The 15,356-nt window shown below is 48.1% G+C and overlaps 1 protein-coding gene across 1 annotated transcript in view; it reads right to left on the reverse strand.

Moving 5' to 3' along the window:
* LOC126529853 (Na(+)/citrate cotransporter-like) overlaps positions 1-15,356 on the reverse strand; it is a 92,462-nt gene that overhangs the window by 30,485 nt on the left and 46,621 nt on the right. Inside the window, exon 7 of the mRNA XM_050177319.2 lies at positions 583-916. Coding sequence (XP_050033276.1) covers positions 583-916 — 334 coding nt within the window. The remainder of the gene's footprint in view (positions 1-582; positions 917-15,356) is intronic.

Raw genomic sequence — 15,356 nt, forward strand, 5'->3', positions numbered from 1 at the left:
TTCAATGAAGTTTGCTCACCTACAATGCAGAAACAAGCGAAGAACAGCACGGACAGACGATAAGCTGTTCCAAAGCGAGCGCGAATCTTGTCTGTCCTGCAACTTTAGCAGCCAGCTGATTCTTTTTACGTTCTATACAAAGGTATATCCAACAACAAGTCCTCATAATTAAACAAAACATGTTTTGTGTAAATAAAGCTAAAACAGCTTTTTACGTGCTGCTTCAGTAGGAAATGAGTAATTGGCGCGTCTTCAAGGCGTCCTGGCTCTCTGAGAACGATGCCAATCCGAAGTCACAATTAAGATACCAGCATTCCCATGATTATAGCACAGCGCAGCAGCACCAGATTTCCCTCATGGTAATACACTGAGAAATTCTACGCGTGCCGCCACATATTTTGTCACATGCAGCTGCATTGAGTTGCCATTCAGCGTTAGTATCACCGTCTCGATTGCCCCTCTCTTTCGCGGTGCTTTCAAACCCGACTGAAGCGCTGCTTAATTTGAAAGAGGTGTGAATGGGTGGAAAAGTGGGGTGCAGTACCAATGCTTGCGATGAATGAGCCTCCGTTCGATACTCACGATGTCCATGACGACGGGCATCATGACTGAGACGGTGGCCTTGCGGCCCACCAACTCTGTGAGCACCGCGGCGCCGAGCGTGAGCAGCAGCTGCGTGACGAACTTGTACTGCGCGCTGCGCGGAGCCCAGTGGGTGAGCCAGCCGACCACGTCCGCGGTACGCACCGCTTCGGCCATGTAGCCGCTGCAGCCGAGCGTCAGCAGGGCTGTCCACGGGAGACGGAACCACAGGTTGGCGTACTCGCGCTTGGGCGCCTCCAGCAGACGGCTTGACGAAGCGGGCAACGCCAGCGCCACCAGCACCATGACGAAGTCTACGGTGAGCACGTCGAAGCTGCCGGCGAGAGCGCACGTTAGACCAACCCTTCCTTCTCACAGGGGCGTCAAAGTCGGGCTAAGGAAAGCCTAAAGCTTGGTGTTTAATGTATGAAATTGAGAAGGGCTGACGTCTAGTACTAGCTGGTATGACACGGTACCATGCATAGAGCGCTAAAATTACTAGGGCTAAAAGGAAGGACAAGACGAGTGCCAATATTGGAAACCACAGGAATGTATATTTTCGTTAACGACGCACATATGCAATCATAGATGCCAAGAGATGGGGTTGCGAATCGTCTTTTCAGACAACCTTGGTTTTGTTGAGACAGTCGAATTCACAAGGTTAATGTAGCGAATAGTTCAGGGCTGAATACTGATTACGTGAGCGGGGGCTGCGGGATCGCTCTGTGGGAAAAATGCTTCTGAATATTTAATGTGTCTTGGCGCGTCATCTGATATTCATTGCCTTTACAGCGAAGCTGTGTATGGCTAGCCGATTCGTCCGTCCGTCCGTCTGTCGGTCACCTGTACGCCGGAAGCTCCTGCGGCGCAACCCCAGGCGCATGCGCGAAAGAAATAGAGACAAAGAGAGGCGTGCGATTAGCCAACACCACCTAGATAGCACAAGATCTGTTTACTCCGATCCATGACGTCGCGCTACTTGGCACGAAATTTCCATTGACAAGGCTGGAAGCGGTGACGTCAAAATCACTGTGGCCTACTCGGCAGCAACCCCATTAGATTCTATGGCAGTCAGGTCAGTTAACATGACACCATGGATCGGAGCGAAGATGCCTTGTGCTATCTAGGTGGTGTTGGATTAGCTGCGCCAGTAGTGGCGTGTCGCTGCTCTCCATCGCAGCCGAGTGCGCGCGCAGCACTTTCCCTATGGCTCCGAAATAGGTAGGCCACGCGTCATACGTGCTCCTTAGGAGCAGGTAGCTTTAGATCAGCAACGCCGCGAGCAGAACCGGGAACGAGCTTGTCTACGCCTTGCTGATGGTGCAGCCCTGGCACAAGAACAGGCTCGTGCAGCTGAGCGCGAGCAGCAACTCCGTACCGAGGATCCGGCAGCCTAGCAAGCCGTCGTTTAATGAACCGTCAGGATTAACCCAGTGATAGACACCGGGGCCGCGCGCTTCAGCTTCGTTGGTTAACCATCTGTACGGGGTGCTTGGGCGCTGATTTTGTACTGAGTGCATATAGGTTTCAATAGCTCAGAATAGACTAACATTTCTTGATATTAAGGAAGCTTATGACAACGCAGATGAGAAATTTCTATGGGATATTCTCAAGCACAAGTACATAGGCCCCGGTTTCCTGTAGCTGCTGATGGAGATATATAGAGAGCAGAGCACAAATCGTATGTGAATGCAAGAAATGCAAAGAACTAGAGGAAATTCACCGAGGACTGAAGCAAGGATTCCCTGTTTCCGTTGTTGTTCATGCTTTATGTTAAGGGCATATAAAGACGAATGGAAAACAGTGAGCTAGCTTTCGTTTCATCTTACACTCGTAATGGGCAAAGTGAGCAACAAAAGGCCCTTGGGCTGATATATGCGGTCGAGTGCTGCGAGCCGACAATGAAAAAAAAAAGTACAGAGACTTGTGCATACGTGTGGTAATGAAGCGACACTAGCCCTTAATTTTAGCACTGAGAAATCGGGAAATATGTTTAATGAGAAGACGAGTAACGACGTGGTATCAATTAAACAGCAAGTCACACCCATGCCGAGCAATATAAATACATGGGTGTACACATAAATGAAGGAAAAGCTTACTGAAACATCCACCAAGATAATGTGAGGATGAAGGGGAAGGGGCATGCAGCAAGTGTGACACCTATATAGAGTACTTTGGAGTTTCAATAAATATGATGGTGGTGCGAGGAAATTCTGTGGTTAAAATCAGATATCTTGTCCGTGTTGGAAATTAACCGAAGGTCAGCGGGCCGATTGGCATTGGCACGCCAAAGCCATAAATGAGGCAGCGCAGGGTGGCATGCATTTGGTTTCTTTTTGTTAGCATCCGTATATATATCTGCGTATGATATCTGTGATGGAATATGCGCGTCGTCAATTATTTGACGTGGTGTTGAAAGTAATTATCAAGTCTTTTCTTTTTGTACCTAAGTCTGAAAACGTAGAACAATAGCCGTTTGGTGATGCGTGGCGCCATATCATTGCAGTCATGAATTACCATTTGGCATCGACAGGTTACATAATCTAGCTACCAGTACGGTAAACATAACGGCAGCACACATCTCATGTTGTAAACGTACGGTGATATAAATTCCGGCGAAAGATCAAGTTTCACAAACAGAAATTCACAAGCGGTTTCTGCTTGCGAAAGGCGATGCGTGGGTGAGTTGGAGCACTGTGCGAACACGGGTCAGTTATTTAAAAATCGCCAGACGGGCGTTAGCCATCAGCCTCGTAGTGGTCGCCCTCGCAGAGCAGCGACTGAAGTGAGCCAGGATGTTTAAGACGGGCGAGCAACAATAGACGGAATAGCGAGAATGCTGTGCATAGTACAGGAGACGATTGAAAGCTTAAATTACCAAAAATACAGGCTGCACAGTATTACGAATACGTTGCGGAAGCTCGGTCACACATTGCGCGATCAGCAAGAAAAGTGATATTGCAGTGCGATAAGGCGCGCACTCAGACTTCTCACATAACAGTAATCCAGAGTTCAACAGAAACCCATCTGGCGAGGAAAGAACATAGTGGAATAAAACGCGCACTCGCCAAGTCGTAAAGTGTATTAAATGAAAACTCGACGTTTCGGGGCCCATGCGGGTCCTTTGATGACAATGAAAGCAAACGCGGTGGCTCTTGTTGAAGTATGGGAGAGACGGCGCAGTGCGCGTGCGTAGATTTCGGACAGGTTCTCACGTGTCCTACCTATCGCATGCTGTGTCGCCTGAATGTGCAGCGCTTCTAGCGCGGCATTCCGATAAAGAGTTGGAAACTGAGCTTCCCTTGATGACATCGCACTGATGCTGTCTTATGCGCTTTTTGAAATTACCAGTTTCGCCAACATAGGTTTCACCAGATTCTTTGTTATTAATTTTATACACAACACCCAGATACCTTGATCTTTCCAAGGGCTCTTTTGCACGCATGAGTTGACCGCGTAACTTGCTGGAAAGGACATGTGCCACCCAAGCGTCGTAGTCACTAAACACTCTTGCCAAGACCTCGCTCATGCCACGCACATACGGGATGACCGCACGTTTGCATTTTTTTCTGTAATTGCTTCGCGATTGCACGCTAGGCACGACGTTTATGCTCCCTCAGCATTTGCGTGAGGTATCTGTTCCCGAGCAGATCCTTCCCTACTGAGAGCAGTTCTGCTCTGCGTCCCATAGAGCTCGAACAAAGACGGAAAGCGCAGCGAACAGGGAAGAAACGACCGAGCGCTTGTGGCCCTTTCGCTGTGCTGAAAGTAAATCGAAGTAGCTCCCCGTGAGCGTGGGCTTTCGATAAACTGTCGTTGCGAACCCTTCACCGGAACGTTCCACTAGAACATGAAACAAAGCGATGCAGTGGTTCTTTTCTTATTCCACCGTAAACTGGATCCTCGGCTTGAACGAATTGAAGTGGTCCAGGATCTTTTGGACGCAACTTCCGCGAATAATACAAAAACAGTCATTAACTTATCGTATAAAGAATGTGGTGACGGGGTGGAAGGACGACAACGCGGAATCCTCGATGGGCTTCGAGGCATGGTTACCGCACGCGACAGAAACAAAAGATGGCGGTCCCGAAGACTTGCCTGTAAAAATGCTTATTGAAGACGAAGCACGTGTTTCTTGGGCGAACTCTAACAGGCGACATAAGTCATCAACCTGATTTTTATTACATAATGAGGGTCTCGAATCCGGTGACATTGATGCCTTCACGTAGCATGTGTGGGTTTATTGACCAGTTGCCTTCATCCAAAAAGATCACGTTTTCGTGACGCCTGCGGCAAGAAGGACGTTCCACGTCCGCCGCCAGGGTCTGTGAGTGGTGGCGCTGGATAACACTCCTAGGGTTCTACTAGGACACATAAATACCCAAAAAAGTGGATGGCGAAACGGCACCGCGGTAGCTCAATTGGTAGAGGATCGCACCCCAAATGCGAAGGTTGTGGGTTCGGTTCCCACCTCCGGCAAGTTGTTTTGTCATCCACTTTAATTTACATTGATTTATCTTTATTTTCATTTATTAAGCACAAGTAATTTCCCCTATGGTTTCTTTGGTGTCAGTGTTCGTTGGCTTCTTATGATATGACTAATAAAAATCGGACCCCTCGGTTAACCCCCTTTCTTCTCGTTTACAACCTGACTAGGAGTACGACAGGACGAAGAGGGGCCCTGTTCCAGAGCTTCTCCGCAACATTCTACCGCGAAATCGACAGGAACCCACGTAATCATCGATTTCACCTTGAATGAGACCATGATGTGGTCTTTGTCGATGGTGCATTCTCTGGTGCAGTCCAAAGCAACGGTGGCTTTCCCTTTACCGCTCATAGAATAATAATTTCGTTCTCCTTCAACTGTTTCAAGGCTTCTTTTTCTAACAAAAGTTTGGAGAGCACACCATTAGCTCGAACTCTTGCTTCGTCTTCTTTCTTGGGGTCAACCAAGCGCACTGATTGTTCGACGACACACGTCAGCTTTGCCGCATCTGACAATGAGCCTGTGTTGAAGTTCAGGCATTGGTTTAAAGGGCTTTTGTTCAGCAGAATCCAGCTTGTGCGTGGAAAAGTTGCGGACACTTGTGATCGCATCCCGGGTCTTGCAGAAACACTGACATGCCTTGTTAGAAGGAGCGAGAACTTATTTTCTTGAGACTGACATTTTCTTTCTTGAGTTTCGGCGGCGACACTGTTGGAGTGTAACAAAATGCCGAAGTAGTCTGTGGTTAAGGTACCCTGAAGTGCACGGCCTGAGAAGAAAATTTTAATTTCCAGTCGCTTGATGGCGGCTTCGGTTTCCTGTATTTGTGCCTGACCCTAGAATATACGAGGTCTGTCCCAAAAATTCATGCAGTGAGTCAGCGAAAAAGGGGGAGAAGGTGTAGCATGTCACTCGAAAGGACCGCATCAATCTCTAGTACGAGCCAGAATGCTGTATGACCAAGGAAGGATTTTATCCGTGCACTTTTTGTGCAAACGATTTTTACTATTTGTTGAAATCGAAGAACAGGCGTAAAAAAGGGGATGCATATCAAACTTCTTGTGAAATTAGCCAAGAATGGTGCAGAAATGCTGTAGAGTTGCTGTAAATGAGCTACGGGGAAAAATGCTATAATAGACAGGACAGTGTTCCAATGGATCTTCCAAGGGTGCTTTGAGCAATAGAAGAATAGGTGCAACCAATGTATTATGTCTAATGGGGAGTATTTTGAACAAGGCCGCATTGATTTATCTGGAAGCTTGTTAAATAATGTTCTTTAAATGTATGGTATGGACTTTTGGGACAGAACTCTTATGTGTGCTTCGGTTTGAAATCATCGATTTGTGGTGGCGGTTTGGGTGAGTTGACATCACTTGACGCATCTTTGACAATGAAAGTTAGCACACGTCTTGTGTCTTCAGTTTTTATCTCCGTCGTTTTTAGCGCTTAATATTCGTTACTGCGTGAAATATGTTCTAAGTATCAACTAAAGGAAAAGGTAATAATGTCTGGAGCGTGTTGATACGTGTGCTTACTTAAAGTTATGGTTCAGCGCGAGATGCGCCTGCATTGATTTAGAAGTTACACGAATGTTATCGTTCATTCCATCTGTTGTGTATGTCCTCGCCGAACCCTGTATTATCAGACTGCATGCGCGACATGAATTGTGTTGCAGTTTCTGGGAAGCATGCGGGCCCCAGTGATTACACTGGAACTTTTGGTGAGTGAGGTATCCCGCTGATCAGATTTTCGCCGATCGCCGCCTATGTTCACCGCTATCGCTGTGCTACGAGTGTCACTTGTTTTGTGGACACAAATTCCCCCAACAAAAAGTTAATTTTGACATTCACATTTTTGCTACTGCGTTCTTGACGATCACTACATCGTGACAACACATCTTTTTAAATTATTTTAAAAAATCAGTCATTCCCCTTTGTGAAAGTAGGTTACCAGCGGAGCTGAATATATATGTTGATAAATATGTTGAATGAAAATAAAATGCACATACCACAATAAATTTTGTTTTTTCTCGTTTTTTTGTTTTATTAAGTTGCATACTTAATGCTTTTTCGATCCTTAACTTTCTTTTGTTTGCTTTCTTCGATTTATTATTTAGTCGCTAATGATCGCTATGATATACGGCCAGTGGCTCTGTGGCGACACTGGAAAGGTTTATTACACTAAATTTTTAACGCGACAAAAGACCACACACAGTGAACAAGAGAGAACAACGGGACAGAGCGCCCCTCACAACTACTTTATTTTCACAGAAAGCGCGTACATATATACCGTCGGACCCTCTTGTGTGCTGTGTGTGGTTTCTTTGTCGCCTTAAAAATTTCGTATAATCAATCAATACCATCATACCTTGCTGGTGAAGCAGCGCACTGACACGGACACAGTGAAGACAAACAGGAAAAAACGACACTCGCTGTCTTTTCCTGTTTGTCTTCACTGTGTCCGTGTCAGTGCGCTGCTTCACCAGCAAGGTATGGTGATCACTCACCAACTAGCCCAACTTTCCACTTTACTGAATCAATACCAACTTGCCCAGCAAGAAGTTCTCGTAAATTGGAAAGGTTCTTGGCCAATGTGAGGTCTATACACGACCGATGACGCGTCGTGGGCACGCTGATGTTCGTGTAACGTTGAATGCCGAACCTTTCCAAGAGAAGCGCCGCGAACCACTTTCTGTCTGGCCGAGACACGTGTATGTTGAAATCACCCACAATTACAATGAGAGTGGAGTCGGTAGGAGTTATCCAACCAAAGGTGCATAAGCTTGGCGTTTGCGGCACGATCTTTGTCCGTATTACGTGCCGCCTGCCGTCGCCGCGCACATTCCCGCTTCTGTGCACGACGGTCTCCTTCGTAGGCGAGCTGTTGTTCCGCAGTCGTTGCCGCACGCGGCCTACCCATTGCACGGGTGAAAGGGAGCTGATGTAAGGCTACGTGGTTTGACTATAGAGCCAGTGACGTCAAGCCGCAATCCATACTAAACTGACTATTCCGGTTTTACTTTCTTTATTACGATATTTTCTTTACCACAGTACGTTTTGACACTTCTCGCAATTAAACGCAGCTGGGGCATACCCGGCGACACGCTTTTCCTTTATACTTTAGCTCTAAGCTGGCCGCCATCTTTTTTACCTACGTACACAAACCGCCATAACCTAGCGGATAACAGCTCCGCTGTAAAATACAACATAACAAAATAAAAGGACAGGTGTGGCTGACGTAAAATGCACCAAACTGCAACATGTCTATCAGCTGTCGCTGCTGTCTGTGTATGTAAGCGTGAAAAGTAGTGTAGTCAAGAGTTTATTCAGAAAACTAGGATCGGTGCCCATGGAGGAAAAGAGTGAGGAAGGAACAATGCGACAAAGATTCAGAACAGTAAAAGCAGTTATTGCTGATATGTAGAAGGAACATAGACATCTAGAGAGACATAGCGCGAACAAGCGCTGAAAGCAGAAAAAAACTTGAGAAATATATAGAAACGGACGTGCGTCAGTGACCGGCCACGCGAATTTGAAATTTTTTGCAAATAACGAGTGAAACGCTTGTTATCTGCCACCTGCAGCGCGTGTTTTTGGACAGAATCATGATTTGGGACGGAATCGTCGGCTTAGCAGTAACTATTGGAAGCTTTCATATAAGATAACGATGAAATGGAGAAGCAATGACTTTAATTATTAGAGATGAGACTATTCATTTTTTCAGTAAGGAATTGTGGTTTTTAATATTACAATTTCCTACCGTCATGCCTATGCAACGTGGCCTGCGCGCACATGCTTCTGTGTGTATACGTATATGCCAGAATTCTCACGAAGAAATAAATAAGTTCTGACAACGCTCGTCCTCGTGTTTTTCTATTGGATAATCCTATGAGTATAGCGTGTGCTATATTAGGATATTGAAATGCCGTATATACCTGTACAAGTTCCACTCGCGAGAGTTGGGCTGTCGAATACTTGAAGTTAGATATACGCGATTAATGTAGCCAGACATGGGCGTTTCAAACCGATACATATTGTAAATAAACGACCTAATTAGTTGGTTTGAAAAGTTGAAGGGCCTCGTCGTCCATGTTATGAATTGATTGGTACGTTTTTTTTTTTTTCGCTTGGCTTTTCAGTATTCTTTCTCGCAGACAACGCGCACGTACACATCGCATCGTTCGAACCAGTCGGATCGTTAGACTTTGGCCGTGCAGGATATGTGGCTTAATTATCTGCGTAACATGACGGTCTAAGAAGCGCATCGTGCTGCATAGCCATGTCTCGTTCGCATTGGACACCGCGCACGATAACAGAGACGATATCTTGCGGTAATTATCTGTTTTTAGCATGGAAAATGTCCGGAGAGGACAGAAGAAAAATTTATTCGTGAGCGACCCGTTCGGATAATCAAGAAATCACCGCCCAAGTACTCCGTACAGATGGTTAACAAGCGAAGCTGAAACATGTGGCCCCGGTGTTTATCGCTGGGTTAATCCCGACGGTTCATTAAACGACGGCTTGCTAGGCTGCCGGATTCTCAGTACGCACTTGCTGCTTGCGCTCGGCTGGACGACTTGTTTCTCTTGTGCCCGGGCATCGGCACGGCATAGACGAGCGCGTTTCCAGTTCTGCTGGCGGCGTTTGTGTTGCTGATCGAAAGTTGCCTGCTCCTCAGGAGTGCGTATGACGCGCGGCCTACCCATTTCGGAGCCGGAGGGAAACTCCTGCGCACGCGCTCGGCTGCGATGCAGAGCAACGATGTCACGACTGGCGCAGCCAATCCCGAGCCTCTCCTTTTTTTTTTTTTTGCACACGGGCATGGGGTTGCACTGGAGGAGTTTTCAACGTACGGGTAGTACACGGACGAATCAGCATGCCATACTGAACCTTTTTACGGCGATCCTGTGGGCGCTGCTTGATTGATCACGCGGTGACGCGTCCATTGCTTGCCTCAACTGCTTGCCTCAACTGCCTCCGTTGCATCCGCGTTTAAAATGGGTGTGTATGACGCCGGTGCGGCTTAGCAAACCTCTGTTTCGGGAGATATATCCTAGGTGGTGACTGTGTGGACGACACGAAGCTTTGACCACAGCTTCAGAGAACGTGCAAAAGCGCTTTGGAAGCTCATTAAGCTACGTCCAAACGGCGCGAGCAGCGTATATCGTGCTTCTTTAAAAAGTGAGGCTAAAAATGTATTCGAAGCTATCCAAACTTTCTGCTCATGAATTTAATCAGGATTAGTCTGTTTTACTCTTCATTTTTTATTTGGGAAATATTTTGAAGCAGTGGCTTGTCACATTTCTGACTCAGTAAATTTCCCTGGTACGGTCACTATCTGATTATTTCTGCCTAATCGCTAGCGGCTGTGCTCACTTCCGATATATTTGTTCTTGCTGCCTGCAAGGCTTGAAACGTAGCCATTTTGTACATCGTAATACCTTGTAGCAAAGATGTATTATCGCTAGTAACTCGCTTGCTCTTGTGGACCGTCACGAAACATTCAGTTTCGACCATTCTTGCGCTATCGGTGTAGTCTGTCATTCATTGTGCGTATATTGTGTGCATATATATTCAAGTGTGCGCCCATTCACTCACTGACACGTTGGCGATAGAGTGGGCGTGTAAGATTCTGTGTGTGTTGGGGTAGATGTGTGTAGATCATCATCATCATCATCATAATCATCATCATCATGATATATTATGTCCGCTGCGGGACGAAGGCCTCTCCCTGCGAGCTCCAATTACCTCTGTACGGCGCCAACCGATTCCAACTAGCGCCCGCGAATTTCCTAATTTCATCGCCCTATCTAGTCTTCTGCCGTCCTCGACTGCACTTCTCTTCTCTTGGCACCCATTCTGTAACATCCTGTAGATACTTTGCGCGAAACGTATTATGACAGGAAGCGGCGCTACTCCCTTTGTCATTGTTTAACCAGCAGCACTACTCTTGCCGACGTTCCAGGGCTGAAGCACTTTCTTTAAAGGTTAGCGATACAACACTGGCGGATGAGCCAATTTCTGTATCCTCGAAGAAAACCGTAGATCTCGAAGTGCCATTAACGCGTACGGACAGTTGCAGCAATGGTCCGCGAACTTCGCTGTACAGATTCATTCCATGTCTTAATATGACAGTCACTATTTTTGTAGTCCACTACCGCGCACGTCTTCTATCAACATGATTGAATTCAGCATGACTGGAGCACAGTGCGTTAGCGAAAACTCAGTTGCATTTCCGACAGCTGATCGCACAGAATCAAGGTGGAAGCGGTAATGGTTTCGTATTCGTGCGCTGTTGCTGAGGCGACGTGCTGCGCGCCGCCGAAAGCGGCATCTCGTTTCTCTAGAACAAACTGCTCCGCGAAAAGGGTCAGTACAAGTTCACTGTAACAAGCGTGAAACTACAAAGTGAGACGGGGAATGGCCACATTTTTGTTTTGTACTGTAAAATTTACGTAATTTTCTTTTATGTTTGTGTCACGCTGCAGTCAAGGCCGTCCTATTTGCGCTGCAGACAAAAAATAAAGCCATACGCTTTCACTACGGCAAAAGTTGTTGCCAAGTGTAACCCGGCGGCGTTTCGAACGCTGGCCACCTCTGAGAACAAGTTATCTTATTGACGACAAAATTCCGAGGGGTGATCTCCAATCCCATTAAGGCTCTCAAAAATATCCGACCAATCAGGCTTTGTTGCTGCATTCTAAACGAACAATCTCACCAAAACAAGCTGGACATATTCTGCGATGAGTGAATAAAAGAGCATTTAGAAGGTCCCGAACAACGTTTTCCTCCTCTAATATGACAGTGAGTGCTTTTCAACGATAAGGGGCAATGTTTAAGAACAATTAAAACAAACTAAACTTCCTAAATCTCGGGATGAAATCCCCCCGCGCACTCTCGCCGCGGCGAAGCGATGTCATGTGATCCGATTTTCAACGCAAGAGCGACTTCAGCGCCCGCGTTTTCATCAGTGACCCTCGCGCCCAATACACACGCTCGCCGTTGGCTCTTACGCCATCGTTCTGTCATGCTATCGACGGCGCATGCGCGGCTTGCGCGCGGAAAGCAAGAATGTTTCTGGAAACGTGAGTGCGTTTGGCTGAGAAAAAAAGCCGCAGTTGCGCCCAAAAGGTGAAGCATCGATTGCGATAGTAAATTAGTACACAGCTATACGAAGGATAGTAGCTTTATCGGCCGTATAAACTTGGAAAGATTTGCTTACTAACTGGATTAACGAGCATCGTGTCAGCACATACCGCCAAACATGAACACATCACACTCGATGACCGCGGACACTCGCTGTCAAAGCGCTGGCGTGAGCAAGCGAGGCAGCAGCAGCGAGCGAAGTGACCTTCGTGCTGTCTATCGCTTCAACACGAACTGAGCGGCGAGAACACAGCGCGCACAAAGGCATGAGCCGTCTACACACGGAGGAAGGAAACTAAGGAGAGGCCCTGACGTCACTCTTTGTGAAGCAAAAGTGAAGCCGGAATTTGGCGTTGCTCATGGCGATGCTCCGCCTTTTGGGCCACCCTCCTCTCTTGTTTACATCTTTCGCTAAACCACGCCGCGCTGCGCGTGGTGTCGCGCAACATCTGGCAGAGCACGGTGCAGGTAACACAGCGCAACAAGACACGGTGACTAACGCAAACCCGCCCACTCAGCGCCTTTGCCGCGGCCCGAAACCTACCAGAGCAACACGTGTGAGCGCTCAAAACCATAACAACGCCGCCATTGTGGCCCAAAAGGCGTGGCCATACAACAAAAAAAATAAAAACGCAGCAAAAAAATGAGAACCTACTGCGTCATTTCCGCCACACTTTTCTCCTAGCGCGCGGAGGGGGTAGGGCCTCTCCTTAGTTTCCTTCCTCCGTGCGTCTACAGATCGCTTTCAGGACACGGCGCGCGCGACCGCGCGAAGTACGGCGTGCGCACTGAGGAAGGAAACTAAGGAGAGGCCCTGACGTCACTCTTTGTGAAGCAAAAGTGAAGCCGGAATTTGGCGTTGCTCATGGCGATGCTCCGCCTTTTGGGCCACCCTCCTCTCTTGTTTACATCTTTCGCGAAACCACGCCGCGCTGCGCGTGGTGTCGCGCGCGGAGCGCGCGCACTCGCGCAACACCTGGCAGAGCACGGTGCAGGTAACACAGCGCAACAAGACACGGTGACTAACGCAAACCCGCCCACTCAGCGCCTTTGCCACGGCCCGAAACCTACCAGAGCAACACGTGTGAGCGCTCAAAACCATAACAACGCCGCCATTGTGGCCCAAAAGGCGTGGCCATACAAAAAATAAAATAAAAAAGCAGCAAAAAAATGAGAACCTACTACGTCATTTCCGCCACACTTTTCTCCTAGCGCGCGGAGGGGGTAGGGCCTCTCCTTAGTTTCCTTCCTCCGTGCGTCTACAGATCGCTTTCAGGACACGGCGCGCGCGACCGCGCGAAGTACGGCGTGCGCACGGAGGAAGGAAACTAAGGAGAGGCCCTGACGTCACTCTTTGTGAAGCAAAAGTGAAGCCGGAATTTGGCGTTGCTCATGGCGATGCTCCGCCTTTTGGGCCACCCTCCTCTCTTGTTTACATCTTTCGCGAAACCACGCCGCGCTGCGCGTGGTGTCGCGCGCGGAGCGCGCGCACTCGCGCAACACCTGGCAGAGCACGGTGCAGGTAACACAGCGCAACAAGACACGGTGACTAACGCAAACCCGCCCACTCAGCGCCTTTGCCACGGCACGAAACCTACCAGAGCAACACGTGTGAGCGCTCAAAACCATAACAACGCCGCCATTGTGGCCCAAAAGGCGTGGCCATACAAAAAATAAAATAAAAAAGCAGCAAAAAAATGAGAACCTACTACGTCATTTCCGCCACACTTTTCTCCTAGCGCGCGGAGGGGGTAGGGCCTCTCCTTAGTTTCCTTCCTCCGTGGGCGGGCGTCTATTTGTCGTACAAAAATCCCTCACGTGACCTGATCCTAGGTGCCTAGGGACAGCATCGTTTAGGGATTTTTGAGAAGGCGCGATGCTGGCGCCGAGCGACGCCGTGGCGTGTTCGTCCTCGGCGTGATCGTTCTCTAGACCGCGCGTTATTCAACATTGCTCATGTAATCGTGCGTGCGTTGCTTGTGTGTTGGTTGTAGGTTCTGTGTTACTTGGCGGAAAGCCGTGAGTAGTGGCGGTGCGGCAATGCGGCTTTGGCCTCGATGAGCTCTGACACTACAGAATCTGCGTTGTGTGACCCGTGCTTTCTTGAGAACCCGGCGGTGGTGACAATTGAAATATCGAAGTGGCCTAGCGCCTCGGCAGCGAAGTTCTGCGAACCGCGATGTGGCGTCGCCGTGTCCGACTTTGCTGAACGGACATCGAGGGATGTGCTGCTCGCTGCACGTCATGTAAATGCAACTGCGTCGACCTCCCACTGTTCAGCGCTGAATGTGTGTTTGGTGTGCTGTGCTTGACACGAGTGGTGCAGCCGTGCAGCGGGGGTGGCGGAGGAGCAGAGTGGCTTAGGGTTTTCGTTCACAGACATGTGCTCCCGTCTTGGTCTCATTAGCGGCTGTCGCGGGATTGTGGTGTACTAGCTCCTTGCCTAGTATGAAGTTTACGACACTAACACACAGCATGTTCACGTTTTTCCGCGCTATATGTTATTTGCATGACGGCCGAGTTGAAAACGAGACATATAGTGTTCTTTGCGTTTGTGTGTTGTAAATTACGTTCTGTTGTGGAAGTTCTGGGAGTCTTATTACGCAAGGAGTGCGAACGTAAACACAAACACATATGTGTGTCTGAAATTTGAATTACCCATAATACCCTTTACGACTGATAAGTGGGCTACACGGCCTGTGTGAATCAGCTACCGTATGTTGCGACGCTCTTTCGTGTGGTAGAATGATGCATGGTGCGCGTTTATTTCTGTACTTTGTAAAAACCGTTTGTTTATTCACTCAATACAAATGTACGGCTTCTTCGCCGCGGTACAGCTTAGTTACGCGGTGAAGCATACTAAAAGTGGGAGGGGGCTGCTATCAGCCAGCATAGTATGTCCACTTAGGCGACCTGAGAGGTGCGGGTGCGCGAGTGTATAATTAAAGAACTCTTATTATGTCCAGTGACAGTGCAGATCATTAACTGTAGCACCAAAGTAGTGGACCACTACCAGAACAAAGGCATGTAGTATGCCCATCTCAATTCTTGTGCTTATGCCAGTCTTCTTTTTTACAGCAATAGCTGCCATGGGCTAACTCCCCTGGTTGTTCTGATGTCTACTGGTGTTGTCACTGGAATTC

This window comes from Dermacentor andersoni, chromosome 5 (genome assembly GCF_023375885.2).
Source record: "Dermacentor andersoni chromosome 5, qqDerAnde1_hic_scaffold, whole genome shotgun sequence".
Classification (NCBI taxonomy): Eukaryota; Metazoa; Arthropoda; class Arachnida; order Ixodida; family Ixodidae; genus Dermacentor; species Dermacentor andersoni.